General features: G+C 35.1%; 1 protein-coding gene across 5 annotated transcripts in view; it reads left to right on the plus strand.

Annotated features, from left to right (window-relative positions):
* CCDC102B (coiled-coil domain containing 102B) overlaps positions 1–15,876 on the plus strand; it is a 388,839-nt gene that overhangs the window by 156,138 nt on the left and 216,825 nt on the right. For all 5 annotated transcript variants that reach the window (XM_037738124.1, XM_037738121.1, XM_037738122.1 and 2 more), the window contains exon 6: positions 1,963–2,079. In XM_037738124.1, the coding sequence (XP_037594052.1) occupies positions 1,963–2,079 (117 nt within the window). The remainder of the gene's footprint in view (positions 1–1,962; positions 2,080–15,876) is intronic.

The following is a 15,876-nucleotide window of genomic DNA, read 5'->3' on the forward strand; positions in this document are numbered from 1 at the left end:
GCCTTGACTATTCCTGTTTTTCTTGTGTCTTTTTTCTTTCTGGTACTCTTATGTTCTTCACATGCCCACATATCTTTGATTTTTCCACTCACAATGATGAATAGATTTATTTGAGGTATTTGGTGTGAGCTTCCTTTGCTGTTGTTTATAAAAACTTGCTTTCCTGCCTCCTCTCTCTTGAGTGGTACAGTTCATTGACAGTTCTGTTGGCAATTGGAGGGTTTATTGATGGATTTAATCCCCTGTGGTTTAATGATGAGATTTCAGAAGTTAAATGGGGGACATTCAATTACCAAAATGAATTTAATATTCTTTTGGCGATCCTAAACCAAAACTGGTTGCTTTCATTTTATCTATATCCTCTCTTTTATTTAGCAAAGTAATGTCTCTATTGTTTTGGTCAGGGATTAATGCTACATTGTCTATTTAATTTCCATGATAGTGAGTTGGACTCACATGCACAAACTTTCAAAGAATTCTGAGGTATTATCTCTTGTTCTCCCACTTGCCTTCTGTGTGCGCTCTTTATGTTACCAGCTCTGAAGATGGATTCTCTCTGTAGTGTCTGGGGAAATCAGCTTCTACCATTATTGTAGTTGATTTCTAGTATTCTTGGACTGTGGTATTTTTCTGCTGTTTCCTTTACTATCTCTTGTTATCAGTTTATTGCCTTTCAGAGAATTATTCTAATAACTTTTAGGTTTATTATTATAGATGCAATAATGGTTTAACACTCAGGTAATGAATTTGGCAAGAACCTTCTTAAAACTTGCTTCCTCCAGTTATTAGCTTTGTGAATTTAGGAAAGTTATTTAAGCCTCTTAAAAATATGATTAACTTTTCTGTAGAGTAGGGATAATGATAATAATGTCTAACATATAGGATTATGTTAGCATTAACTAAGGCAATATATATCAAGTTTAGTTTCTGGGGACTAGTAAACACTTAATATTACTACTATTAACAACATTATGAGTACTGTAATTTTAAATTTTTTAAACAGGCAGTATAATATTAGCTTTTGTATTTTAATTTGTTATAACATTACATACAAATTATGTAATACAGGTGATGTAAACATTTACCCACATAGCTTATAATATATGTCAATACAACAAAAATAGCATATATGTGTGCAACTACGCATTTCATGTGTTTATCAAATTTCATGGTTCTGCTGAAAAATTCTAATTTTAAGATCAGCTGTGGGAAAATAATCCTTGTTGGCATTTATGGGACTTTTCTCACCTTTCTGTTTTTTCTGCAGTCATTTTCTATGGAAATTTATTGGCAGCATTTATAGATGTTCTTCATGTATTTTATCAGCCCAAGCAGTGTGTGTGTGTGTGTGTGTGTGTGTGTGTGTGTATATATATATATACACACATGTATATATGTCTATATACATATATATACATATATATGTATGTATATAGACATATATATACTTTTTCCATTGTGTGTGTGTATATATATGCTTTTCCAAAGCGTGTGTGTGTATATATATATATGTATACTTTTTCCATTGCCCAAGTTGGTCTCTGTTACAATTAATATACTATCAATGCTTTATAGAAAATAGACATAATAAGGATTACAAAGAATACTGAGATACTGATTTTCAGGATGAAAAGATAAGGGTTAATTGGTTAGTTTAGAAATCAATTGGTCAGTTATTTAGGAGTTTGTGGGGGTAACTGAATTCTGCTTATTTTTCAACTGATGAATTGGGGTTTATGGAGATTCACTGATTTTTTTTCTTACAACTTAGCATTTTTGAACTACAAGTATAACAATAAATGGTTCAACTACAATCATTACATCATCAGCAACAAGCCTGCCAGGATCCACATAGGGTAAAAGCAAAACAACACTAAAGCTAAATGAAAGACTAATGTGGATTATCCTGTAACCACCTTTCTCATATCATCATGTGATTGTAATTTTAACTTTCTTTTTCAGTTTGACATTCTTCTTGGTCAACATAATGATGAAATGGAGGAACTATCAGGCAATATGAAGGAAGAATCTAAATCTCAAAACAGCAAAGATAGAGTGATTTGTGAGCTAAGAGCAGAGGTAAGACACTGGGTAAAGAGTGCCATATGTATTAAAACATAACTGACTGTTGTTAGATGCCATGCTATTTTAAATGGGGTAATGGAGGTGCCTTTGGTTAGTTTATGAAAATAAATGCTGCTGCTAATGTAATCAGCTTATATATGATTTAAAAGGCTGTGGAATGACATTGGCCCATAACTAGATCTGAATTATTTGAATATAATAAAGGTAAAATCTTTGACTATAAAACTATCTTGTGGCCGATACAAGTCTTACTGTGCATAAATATTTTTTAAAAGCTCAACCAGCTGCTGGATTGTGTATGTTCATTTATTTCAGAACCAATGACATACAAGATATGTGACATGCAATTTCTGGTGAAATTAACATTGCTATTGGAAGCTAACAACAGTGAGAGATAAAATAAATCCACCTTTGTTATAGTTAATTCATTTCTTAGGCATACCAAGTAGTGAAAACATTTATTTTCCACTCCTGCCACCATCAACAATAAATGAATTTTCAAAAATGTGTAAACTCTGAATGTTTTATTCTGTTCTGTAGCTAAAAAAGGAATTATTGTCCTTGTAGAAAAGAGAAGGGATTGAATTATTTGTACTTCATAGAAAATAGCATGATAGCATTAAAAATGGAAAATCACAAATTATTTGTTTTTGGACAGATAATTATGAGAAAATGTCTTAGAAACAAATGTGTAAGAGCAATTTACAGACTGAAATGAATTTAGTGCAACTGTGGGCTGGTGGAAAACTAATCTGTAGTAGGTTTTCTTCTTTATATATCTCTTCAAATTCTGAATTCGTATCAGAGTGTATTTATATCAGATGAATATAGTGCAATGGGAAATATACAGATTTTGGAGCTACAAATGGCTCCATCACTTTCTGATTACTTTTTTCTGGTCAACTCCTTAAGCGTCTCTGAGTCTCAGTTTCCAGATTAAAATAATAGTAATAATAATAGTAATAATAGTCATGAAACGGGATTTTGGAAAATGTATATACTGCAAAGGAACATTTGTCTGAGACAGAGTGCCCTAGTATTGGAACTTACAGCTATGCTGTTTAGGATAATTATATCCTCCCTGCGTTCCTCCTCATTACATCAATGCCATCCCTTAACAGCTCTTCCATGTATCCTAAAAGGGGTGTTGGGGTAAGAGGGCATATATCAAGAGGTCCATTATGATAAAGGCTGAACTACTTAATACAAATCTTCCTGAGTCAAAGGGAAATATTGGTGGCTTTCATAACTCTTGTTTTCTAAGAAGAATCAAACTATCAGGACAGGTACCTCTTTTTTTTTGACCCTCAGCTCTGAGAAGCATCTTTCATTAAACATTGCACAGCATGTTGTATAAAAGCTTATTTAATAGTTAATGGCACAAAAGGAGGAAGGGACATATAGATATTTATTATAACTTTTCTCAAAAGCCAAGAACATTATGTATACACGTTATAGGTTCACAGCAAAATTGAGCAGAAAGTACACAGTTTGTACATACCTCTGTTCCTCCAGAGACTCCTCCACAAACATCATCCTTCATCATTGTTGTATGTTTATTATAACTGATAACAAACTGACACATTATCAACCAAAGTTCATAGTTTACATTAAGGTTCACTCTGTGTTGTACATTCTATGAATTTTGACAATTGTATAATAGCATATATCCACCATGTTAGTATCACACAGATACTAAACAAACACTGTATAGAAATATACTTTTTTGCAACCTGTTTGTTTACATAAAATGTATCACAAGTTCTTATGCTTACATAAAAGTAATTGTGCAATTGCACTATAATTTAATTAAAATATAATCTACTTTAAAAATTATCATTTTTAGATATATAACACTACAGTAAGTATGCATACATACATAAATCATTGGACATTTAAAAATGGCTTAGGGTATATTCCTAGAAAATAGCATGGCTTGGTCAACATTATATTTATTTTTTAAATCTTTATACACATTGCAAATTGTTCTATTAGAAAAATTGTATCATTTTACATTCTCAATAAGTAAAACTAAAATCTCTAAATATTATGTGTAAAGCAAATAGTGAAAAAGACTCAAAGTTGGAGAGAAGAGGTATATCACCTAAGATACCTGATAAGTGAGAAATGGCATGCTGATGAGTTTTCTGGGTTTTTGTCACATATATTCCAAAATTAGAACTGAAGAAGCCAGAAATCTGGAAACACCAACAGACACAGATTAATACACAAAAATACCTAAAATGAAAACACAACCTAAGTCTGCTTGCTCTAGCGAAAGTACTAAGGAAGAAACAATGTAACAAGACAGAAAACTTTTAAGACAATAATGCTCTACTCGAGCCCAAATCACAGAAAACTGACCCCACCCCATGCCTGTTAGCTAAATCCAGGTGTGGAACCTGGACTTCTATATATACATCTGGAAGTTACAAGGCAATGCTTTCCTTTGACTTTCAATTGTGGTGTCACAAGAACCCACCCCAAACAAAATGTTAGATAAAATCCAAATCTCATGACATATTTCACAAAGTATCCAGGATACAATTGGATATTACTCATCATACCCAGAACCAGAAAAATTTGAAGTGAGTGAATGAAGACAATTGATAGATGCCAACACTGAAATGACAAAGATGTGTTTATTATTTGCAAGGATTATAGAGTGGACATCATAAAAATGCTTCAGGGAGAAATTGTGAATACACATCAAATAAATAAAAAATAGAAATTTTCAGTAAAGAAATAGAAGGTCTCAGCAAATAAAAAAATTTCAATAAAGGAACAAATGGAAAAACTAAAACTGAAAAATGTACAGAATTTTTAAAAAATCTGAATGTAGAAGACAGAGGAAAGAGTCAGTGAACTTGAAGATAGATGAATGGAAGTTATCCTATCTGAATGACAGAAGAAAATAGGCTGTATTTTAAAAGTAAAGCCTCAGAGACCTGTGGGGCGATTAAAAAAAAATTACATTCATGTCATTGGAGGCCAGCATGAGAGGAGAAATAGTATGGGGCTGATAGTACAAAAAAAAAAAAAAAAAGGAAGAAAACTTCCCAACTGTCAAACAAAAGTGTCAAACCTAGAGTCAAGAAGTTTAGTGAAACCCAGACAGCATAAACCAACAAATATTGATATGAAGACACATCATAGTCAAACTTAGGGAAAATAAGGAAAATAGTCTTTTTTTTTTTTTTTTTTTGGAGACGGAGTTTCGCTCTTGTTACCCAGGCTGGAGTGCAGTGGCGCGATCTCGGCTCACCGCAACCTCCGCCTCCTGGGTTCAAGCAATTCTCCTGCCTCAGCCTCCTGAGTAGCTGGGATTACAGGCATGCACCACCATGCCCAGCTAATGTTTTGTATTTTTAGTAGAGACGGGGTTTCACCATGTTGACCAGGATGGTCTTGATCTCTTGACCTCATGATCCACCCACCTCGGCCTCCCAAAGTGCTGGGATTACAAGCGTGAGCCACCGTGCCCGGCAGAAAAATAGTCTTAACAATAGCTAGAAGGAAATTACAGTGTATATACAGGGGAAAATGTCCAAATAACAGTGTTTATCACATCAGAAACTCTAGAAGCCAGAAAGAAGAGGCACACAATTATTGAAGTTCTAAAAGTGCTGTCAACTCAAAATACTATATCCACTGAAAATATCCTTTATGTCATTCTCTGATGAGGAGAACTAAGATAAATTGTCTCTAGCAAATAGGTACGTGAAAAGATGTTCAACTTATTAGCTATAAGGAAAATGGAAATCAAAACCATGATGTGATGTAACTATACACCTATCAGAATGGCTAAAATCAAAATAGCAGCAATACTAAGTGGTGGTAAGGATGCACAACTACTGAATTACTCACCTATTGCTACAGGGAATGTAAAATGATACAATCACATTGGCAAATAGTTTGACAGTCTTCAAAACTGCAACTACAATATTATCAAGCAATTGGATTCCTGGGAATTGACCTCATAAAAATAGAAGCTTATTTCACACAAAACCTATAGGTAAACTTTGAGTATTTTATTTGTAAATGCCAAAACTTAGAAACAATACAGGTGATCTTCATGGGGTAAATAATTAAGCGATTACATCCATACCTTGAAGTACTTCTGAGCAACAAAGTAGAATGAACTCTTGATACATGCAACCATCTGGATAAATCTCTTGAAGTATAGTGAGTGAAAAATATTCCTAAAGACTACATAGCCCATGATTCTATATATGTATATAATATTTTTAATGTGACAGCATTTATAAATGGCAAACATGTTAATGGTTTCCAGGAATACAGGAGTGAAGGGAGTGGATGGTGTGGCTAAAAAACAGCCACGTGATGCATCCTTGTAGTGATGGAAGCATTCTGCATTTGACTATATCAACTTCTTTGTATCGAAAACTGTATTATTGTATCATTGTCCATGTCTGGTTTTGGTATTTTACTACTGTACTGATGTTTAACAGCTTACATAAAGGATTCATTCATTCCTAAATGTAAGGTACTAAAAATTGCACACAGTAGTAGACACTCAACGAGTTCTAGAATAAGAATGTAGATCCTGGTCTCTTGGGTACCAAAGATGAATTTCATGTGCCTTTTACCATTGAAGGGGTAAAAGGCACATGGCATTTATCTTTTCTGTCAACTGCCTATGAATTGACAGTTAGTCAAAAATGAAAATTTAATTCAAACGTTCTAATCCTTTTTTGAAATGTATGCTGAGCTTTACCTTTTCCACATACGCCTCTGAAAAAAAATGTATCCCTTACTTCTTACCACTTAGGGATGCAAGAGACCTGGACCTAGGTTCTCTTCCTGGGACTATCCAGTGTCTGACATCCCCAAAATTAGATAGGTGTTTCTGAGTGTTTGCTTATCTGGAAAATGGTGTTTAATTAACAGTTAATCTAAAACATTAATTCATTCATATATATAAAATACCAAAATTTATACACATATATAGTAGGCACTCAATAAATACATGTTTTTACCCTTGCCATTCAAGTTTCATTTAGCATATCCTATATTGTACTGACAGTCTAAACTTTTAGGTTTTAGTAACACTGTACATAATTCTGTTACATCCCATAAAACAGCAATGCCCAACACTTTTGATTTCAGGGACCGGTTTCATGGGAGACAGTTTCTCCACAGACTGGGGGCAGTGGGGAAAGTTTCAGGATGAAATTGTTCCACCTGAAATCATCAGACATTAGATTTTCATAAGGATCATGCAACTTAGATCCCTCACATGCACAGTTCACAGTAGGGTCCATGCTCCTTTGAGAATCTAATGTCACTGTTGACAGGAGGCAGAACTCGGGTGGTAATGCTCACTCCCTCACCACTCACGTCCTGCTGTGCAGCCCCGTTCGTAGCAGGCCACACACTGGTACCTGTCCATGGTCCAGGGGTTGAGGACCGCTGCCATAAAATATTTCAGAATATTTCAACATCCATGTGTTTGTCCCCTGCTCAAATGTAAACTGTTTTAAGGATACGATCTTATAATAATTACACCTATCATAGTTTCTGATGACAAGTAGGTTTTAAATAAAGATGCATTTAACTGGGAGATGCATCTTTTATTGGGAATAATCTGATTCCAGAATTGATTGTAAGGTCTTCCAGGAGAGGAATAATGTTATTTATTCCCTGCCCAATTCACCTAGAATCTTGTGTACATCTCCTCATGTGTTGACCTTTAGGTAAATCTTTGAGGAGTCTATAGACAAAGAAAATGACAGCTATGAACTGGAAAGAACCTGAAGGTACAGTCCAGCCCCTCATTTCACAGGTTCCCTTTCTGATGCTAGTGAATTATCTACAATGTACTTTCCTAGCTCTCACTTAGTGTTTTCTCAACAAAACACGTTGACTCTGATACTTTTTTTTTTTTTTTTTTTGAGACGGAGTTTCGCTCTTGTTACCCAGGCTGGAGTGCAATGGCGCGATCTCGGCTCACCGCAACCTCCGCCTCCCGGGTTCAGGCAATTCTCCTGCCCCAGCCTCCTGAGTCGCTGGGATTACAGGCACGTGCCACCATGCCCAGCTAATTTTTTGTAGTTTTAGTAGAGACAGGGTTTCACCATGTTGACCAGGATGGTCTCGATCTCTTGACCTCATGATCCACCCGCCTCGGCCTCCCACAGTGCTGGGATTACAGGCTTGAGCCACCGCGCCCGGCCTGACTCTGATACTCTTTTAGAATGGAAATATTTTCATATAGCACAAAAAAAGTGCTCTTAAAATGGTTGCTATTTTTTCCTAATCCTAAATAAATGCAATATGACATAAATTGAAGAGACCAAAGGTATCCTTTTTTTTTTTTTTTTTTTTTTTTTGCTTTCATGATATCTATATTTAGTTGCTTTAAAAATACTGCTTCTGAATTAGAAACAAAAGGCCCAGATGGGTAAAATGTTAAATTTAACTAGTGATTATATAAGCAATCCAATTTATTTTGCTTATGCCAGATAAAACATAAGCATTTTGTTACACAATATTTTCACCCCCAGGAAGACTGTATTATCAATAGGGGCTTAGAAATGTTCTTTCTCCATGGGAGAGTCAATTCGATTCTGTCTACATAGACAAAATGCAGTAATAGTGAAGTAAAAAATCAAACCAAACAACAACAAAAAATGAGTAATTTGTGTGCTCATTCATTATATAACCCATTATTTATTTCACAAATATTAATCAACAATCTCCCATGTTAAGCACTAAAGATTCTACAAAGCGATGTATGTATTTGATGGCCACGGACACAAACCATCCAAGTCAGTTAAATGCAGTGTGTTATATACTCTGATAGGTGAAGCACAGTGGTTTGTGTGAATACAAAGAGGAGATGTAGTGAATGAGATGCGTAAGGTGAATAGCAATTAGCCAAGCAAAGCACAAAGCCAGGTAGAAAGGTAAGAACAATATGTGAAAAGGGAAATTGCATGTAAGAAAGGAGCAGGCTGCAGAATTTAGAGAAAATGTTACAGAAAAGAGCAGCACATGGGAATATTGTCAGAGAAGAAAGCATTTCTCCTTTTCTTATATTAGGGTAGATATGAGAAAGCGTGTTGATTTGGGGATGATTTTGATCACTGGAAGAGCAGCATGTTCTGACTGGGAGCAATTTATCACTAGATTTTTTTTAGGGTAGGGCGAAGGAAAATAGAGAAGAAAGAAAATATTTTGGTTCTGTGCAAAAAATGACAAAAACATTTTCAGGATGTTTTCTTAAATTATGTATTTAATCTTTAGTTCTGCAAATATTGTATGGTATCTCTTGTGCTGTGATCTGGTAGCTCAATGGTGTGGGATGTAGAAATGGACTTGCCTTCAGAGAACAGCCTTCAGTAAGGGGTGCAGTATTCATCAGGGTTCATACCATTGAGTGTATGTTTTCAACAGTTTGGGAGCTGTATAGCAAATGTGAATGATGCTAGTGGGATTGACCTAGCCAGAAATTTTAGATGAAATACAAGATATTTTATTTACTGACATTGTTAAATAGTGTTATCTTTGACATCAAGGATATTGTATAACTAGAAATCCAGTGTCATCATAATTTAATTTTTAGAGATTGTCACAGTAGGTGTTGATCTGAATTGATTCAAATCTCCTGTATCTCAATTCCTCTTATTGACTTTACATGTTCTAGCAAAGAGATTTCAATTACTGAGAATATGATGAATATATTAGAAACGGTTATATGATTTTGGAGCAGGATATTGAGGAGTTCAAGCAGGTTAATTCAAAAGTCTATTAGTGATATAGATTTAAACATTCTGGGTTTATATTGACAAAATTCAGGAAACAGAATATATAAAATGATATTTGACATGAATAAACCATTGGAGAAAAATAACAGTTTGGGAAAACAGAATCAGGCTGTCAAAGAGAAATATACTTTCTGGTCACTCAGATAAATACAAGTCTAAATACTTCACGTTTTTAAGAATAAAACTGTTATACTTATTCTGCATTTACAGAAATCTGGTAAATAGAAAGTTGAATAACCAATGAAAACCTGTAATCATTTATCCAGGAAATAATAGATGCCTTGAGTAACAGGTGTTTCTTTCAAAAATTTATATTATATCGTTTGAAATAAAATATTAAAAATAATATTTGTTAGCCCATCAGTAGTAGCTTTTCTTGGTGGCTAGGTCTTCTGCAAAGATTTCTAGCTAACTTAGGTTGATGATTGAATCACAATCTGAGATTTATTGCCGCCTTTAACTTCTTACTGTCTTCTGTTAGATAGAGAAGAGCTCAATGACGATTGTGATGTGAGTGGGAAAAGAAGGGACTGTATCAATTAAAACTGTAAATAACAGCTTTCCTTAGGAATACCCCACCTCCCTTCTTTAGAAATTCTGCACATTTTAGTGCCAGCCTCAACACAGCTACTGTTTTACACCTTCAAGCTACTTGAGATCTTTAATATGATGCCCTCCAGCTCTTACTCTCTTTAGGACACAAACACATACATATGGAATTTTCCTGTAAGTTCTGTACAATTTTTCTATGACCCTGTTTACTGCTTCCCATGAGATCACAAGTCAACTCAGCAAATCAACATGAATATGCTAACTTCTTCCATGTCATCATGTCAATTGTTACTCTCAATGCTTTCAATCCCAAACTGCTTCACTAAAATTCTTATAGTTGTGTTTAACAAGAATTCTAATTTCCAGTAAAGGGAAATTTTCTGTTTTACATGAGAGGTCATTGACTTAGAACCTTTCCATTATTATCATAAAAGTTTTCATTAGAAAACATGTTTTCCTGTGAACAGACACCTTCTGGAAACATGCCTTAAATCAAACAAACAATTACATTTCTTTTCTACTAAAATCGCTGCTTAATATAAGTGTGGCATAAAAAGGAAAGGAAAGGGCTGACAGTTTGGGTGGTAGAGTTTTTAGCTTCATTCTGCAATAATGTGTGGCTCATAATCGCTCAACAAATGGCCATTAATTGAACAAATGAGGGAAAGATAGGGGTAACGCACACATCAAAAAAGAGAACCTTCCATTTTAACTTTCTATGAGGTCGAAAGGAAAAGCAAAATAAGAATAGAGGAAAGGCAAAGCTGTCTATATTCATTTGGAATATGATTTCATGTGTTCTGTATTTGACTCCTTTTTTTGTTTGTTTTGAGGGGTCTCACTCTGTCACCCAGGCTGGGGTGCAGTGGTACAATCTCAGCTCATTGCAACCTCTGCCTCCTGGGCTCAGTTAATTCTCTCACCTCAGCCTCCCAAGTAGCTGGGACTACAAGTGCGCACTACTATGCCAGGCTAATTTTTGTATTTTTTTGTAGAGACAGGGGTCTCACCATGTTGGCCAGGCTGGTCCTGAACTCCTAAGATAAGTGATACACTCGCCTGGGCCTCCCAAAGTGCTGGGCTTACGGGTGTGAGCCACCACGCCCAGCCTATATTTGACTACATTTGATGCATTCAAAACACATTGGTCAATAATATGGTCTGAATGTGTGTGTGTCTCCCAAATTTATATACTGAAATTTCAACCCCCAAGGTGATGGTATTGGGAGGTGGGACCTTTAGAAACTGATTAAGTCATGAGGACAACTAGAATTAATGCCCTTATAAAAGAGACCACAGAGAGCTATAGCTCACACCTCTATCATGTGGATACACAGGAAGAAGGCACTGTCTATGAACCAGAAAGCGGGTGTTCACCAGATACAGTATCTACTGGCATCTTTATCTTGGATCCCTGGCTCCAGAGCTGTGAGAAATAAATTTCTACTGTTTATAAGCTACCCAGATTATGATACTTTGCAGCCTGAATGGACTAAGACAGTCACAATTACAGATTGGCAACTGTAATAATTTAAAGGACAAAACTATCAAGAAAACTAGTGGCTGGGCAACTAAGTCATAAAGATAAGCCCCATTTTCATATAACAACTCTACTTTTGGGGTAAATTGGAGAAATTCACTGCCCTTTATATCTTTTGTTGAATTGAGTTACTTCTTTAATGGAATAAATTGTTTCTCTCATATATTATTAGAAATTCTCCTGCATTTTGAATATTTAAGAAGTGGAAAATGTTGTTAATTAAATAGCTTCCAAAAGTGTATGCATTAAACACTGCTTGATGTACTTTTTAATCCTAGTAGTTGTAAGTAGTTATTGGAACAATTATTTCCAACAGTGATGTACCATATTGGTTTCTATTTTCAGTATTGATCTGTTCAAGTTCAAAATCGCTGTTCTGGAATTAGGTTTTATAGGCTGAGGCATTTCCTTCTAGTTAGCAAAGATTCAAGTATCCTGAAAAACAGAAAAATTATCTTCTGCCCATATTTGAGTCTCTGATTTTAGGCTTTCTAGAAATCACCAAAACAATAATTGCTTTACTGAAGAAATAACTCAGACCAATGACAAATGAAACAATTATGCTTTCCAAATAGTTTATTAATCAATGAGTGGAAGAGATCATTTGGAGCTGAGCAGGGATTAAAGGAAAAATAGGCCAAGAGGCTTTTTCCCTTCAAAGAAACAAAACCATTTCATATGTGCATCCTTGTCTTAAATATTGAAAAGTAATGGAAGATGCATAAAGATCTATTAAAATACTTTGTTCAGATTAAGTATCACTAGATATTTACTGCTAATGTTTATGAATACTTTGTGGATCTCATGTGCCTTGTAAGGATTTAGCACATTAGATTTCATTTAATCAACACATGAATTTTATAAGATAATGTGATGGTTAATTTTATGTGTCCACTTGACTGGGCCACAGGATGCCCAGACGTTTGTCCAAGTATTATTCTGGGTGTGTCTGTGAGGATGTTTCCGGATGCAATTAACACTTGAATGAGTGCATTAAGTAAAGCAGATTGCCTTATCTAATGTGGGTACATTTCATCCAAACAATTGAAGACCTAAATAGAACAAAAATGCTGAGAAAGAGGGAACTGCTAATGCCTAACTGCTTGAGCTGGAACCTTGATCTGCTCCAGCCTTCAGAATTGTCTCCAGATTGCTGTCTATAAATCTTGGAACTTAATTTCTATAATTGCATGATCCTATTCTCTATACTTTCTCTCTCCCGTTCTCTCTCTGTCTGTCTGTTTCTCTCTCTCTCATTAAACCTCACACCTTGACCAGTATGTGATTATACCACCAAAAATTAACTAAACATTTTATATATTTGTTCATTGTTATAAATTTAATTTATTTGTAAATTTTTAGAAATGTAACCCTAATATGCTAGATTCCTAAGCAATACACATAGCAAAAGGAGTTATGTCTTTTAATAGAATGTGGCTAAATAATAATAGGAACATCTCTTTGTAAAAATATATCAAACATATTTTAACTATTAGCATTTTAATAAGTTTTTAAAAGTCAAATATCTTAAAGAGCCAATGATAATTTGCATTGCAAAAGCTGATTTTGCATGTTGCAGTTTAGCCACATAATTAAAAATATACATATATAAACAAGACAATTATTAGTACCACTCAGACAATACGAAATCATGCCTTATAGCTCTGAGAAAGAAGATGAGAAATGATCTGTGTCAGAGCATCTAATCTTTTATCTTGCAATGGCTTTAGCAACATGTTCCTTCTCCTAAGGAAGTCTTTGATATTTCTCATTCATTTGAAGCCCAAAACCTGACAGAGAAATGAGCAAAGCCAATGACAACGGATAGTATTAATAAAATATCCCCATGTTTTCCCCTTCACATCAGCCTCTGCATTTAAAAGGATTGATTATTTCCTACAGTATCCATTGATTTATTTCTAGAATCTAGAGTGATATATGATAGTGTGTAATATAAATTGGATTAAGTTATTGAAAACATGTAACCAATTTATTCATTTTAGCCCTTAAATAAACTGAGCATATAACTATTATTCCAGGCTCATATTTCATTTAAAGGTTTAAAGTATATAGAATTACTTATCTTTACAAACACAATAAAAGGATTGCCACATTTTGTTTTACTATTATTATTATCATACTTTCAGTTATGGGGTACATGTGCAGAACATGCAGGTTTGTTACATAGGTATACATGTGCCATGGTGGTTTGCTGCATCCACCACCCTGTAATCTACATTAGGTATTTCTCCTAATGCTTTCCCTCCCCTAGCTCCCCACCCCACTGATATTCCTCCCTCAACCCTCCACACCCCAGTAGCCCCTGGTGTGTGATGTTCCCCTCCCTTTGTCCATGTGTTCTTATTGTTCAACACCCACTTATGAGTGAGAACATGTAGTGTTTGGTTTTCTGTTCTTGCGTCAGTTTGCTGAGAATGATGGTTTCCAGATTCAATCATGTCCCTGCAAAGGACATGAACTCATCTTTTTTTATGGCTGCATAGCATTTCATGGCATATATGTGCCACATTTTTTTTTAACCAGTCTATTTTTGATGGGCATTTGGGTTGACCCCAAGTCTTTGCTATTGTGAACAGTGCCACAATAAACATATGTGTGCATGTGTCTTTATAACAGAATCATTTATAATCCTTTGGATATATACCCAGTAATGGGATTGCTGGGTCAAATGTTATTTCTACTTCTAGGCCCTCAAGGGATCGCCACACTGTCTTCTACAAATGGTTGAACTAATTTACATTCCCACCCAACAGTGTAAAAGTGTTCCTGTTTCTCCACATTCTCTCCAGCGTCTGTTGTCTCCAGATTTTTTAAATGATTGCCATTTTAACTGGCATGAGATGATATCTCAATGTGGTTTTGATTTGCATTTCTCTAATGACCAGTGATGATGAGCTTTTTTTTTCATACATTTGTTGGCTGCATAAATGCCTTCTTTTGAGAAGTGTCTGTTCATATCCTTCACCCACTTTTTGATGGTTTTTTTTTTTTCTCGTTAATTTATTTAAGTTCTTTGTAGATTCTGGATATTAGCCCTTTGTCAGATGGGTAGATTGCAAAAATTATTTCCCATTGGTATTTTGGTCATGAAGTCCTTGACCATGCCTGTGTCCTAAATGGCATTTCCTAGGTTTTCTTCTAGGATTTTTATGGTGTTAGGTCTTTCGTTTAAATATTTAATCCATCTGGAGTTAATTTTTGTATAAGGTGTAAGTAAGGAAGGAATTGTTTCAGCCTTCTGCATATGGTTAGCCAGTTTTCCCAACACCAATTATTAAATAGGGAATCCTTTCCCCATTGCTTGTTTTTGTCACATTTTCAAGAGAAGCCATAGAGGACGATTAACTTTTTACATCTGGAAAATTAAATATAGATATGGTTTCCTACTTTATCTTAAAATCCCAGAGTGTTTGGAATGTAGCCATGAAAAAGAATGAGATCATGTCCTTTGCAGGGACATGGATGGGGCTGGAGGCCATTATCCTTAGCAAACTAACAAAGGAACAGAAAACCAAAAACCACATGTTCTGACTTACAAGTGGGAGCTAAATTATGTGAACACATGGACACATATTGGAGAGCAACACATACTAGGACTTTCAGAGTGTAGAGGGTAGAAGGAGGGAGAGGATTAAGAAAAAACAACTAATGGGTATTAGGCTTAATAGCTGAGTGATGAAATAAACTGTTTAACAAACCCCCATGACACGTTTGCCTATGTCACAAACCACATATATGCCTGAACTTAAAATAAAAGTATATATAAAAGGCTGGGCGTGGTGGCTCACACCTGTAATCCCAGCACTTTGGGAGACTGAGCTGGGCAGATCACAAGGTCAGAGTTCGAGACCAGCCTGGCCAACATGGTGAAACCCCATATCTATTTAA

The sequence above is a fragment of the Cebus imitator genome, unplaced genomic scaffold (assembly GCF_001604975.1).
Source record: "Cebus imitator isolate Cc_AM_T3 unplaced genomic scaffold, Cebus_imitator-1.0 Scaffold49, whole genome shotgun sequence".
In the NCBI taxonomy this organism is placed as follows: Eukaryota; Metazoa; Chordata; class Mammalia; order Primates; family Cebidae; genus Cebus; species Cebus imitator.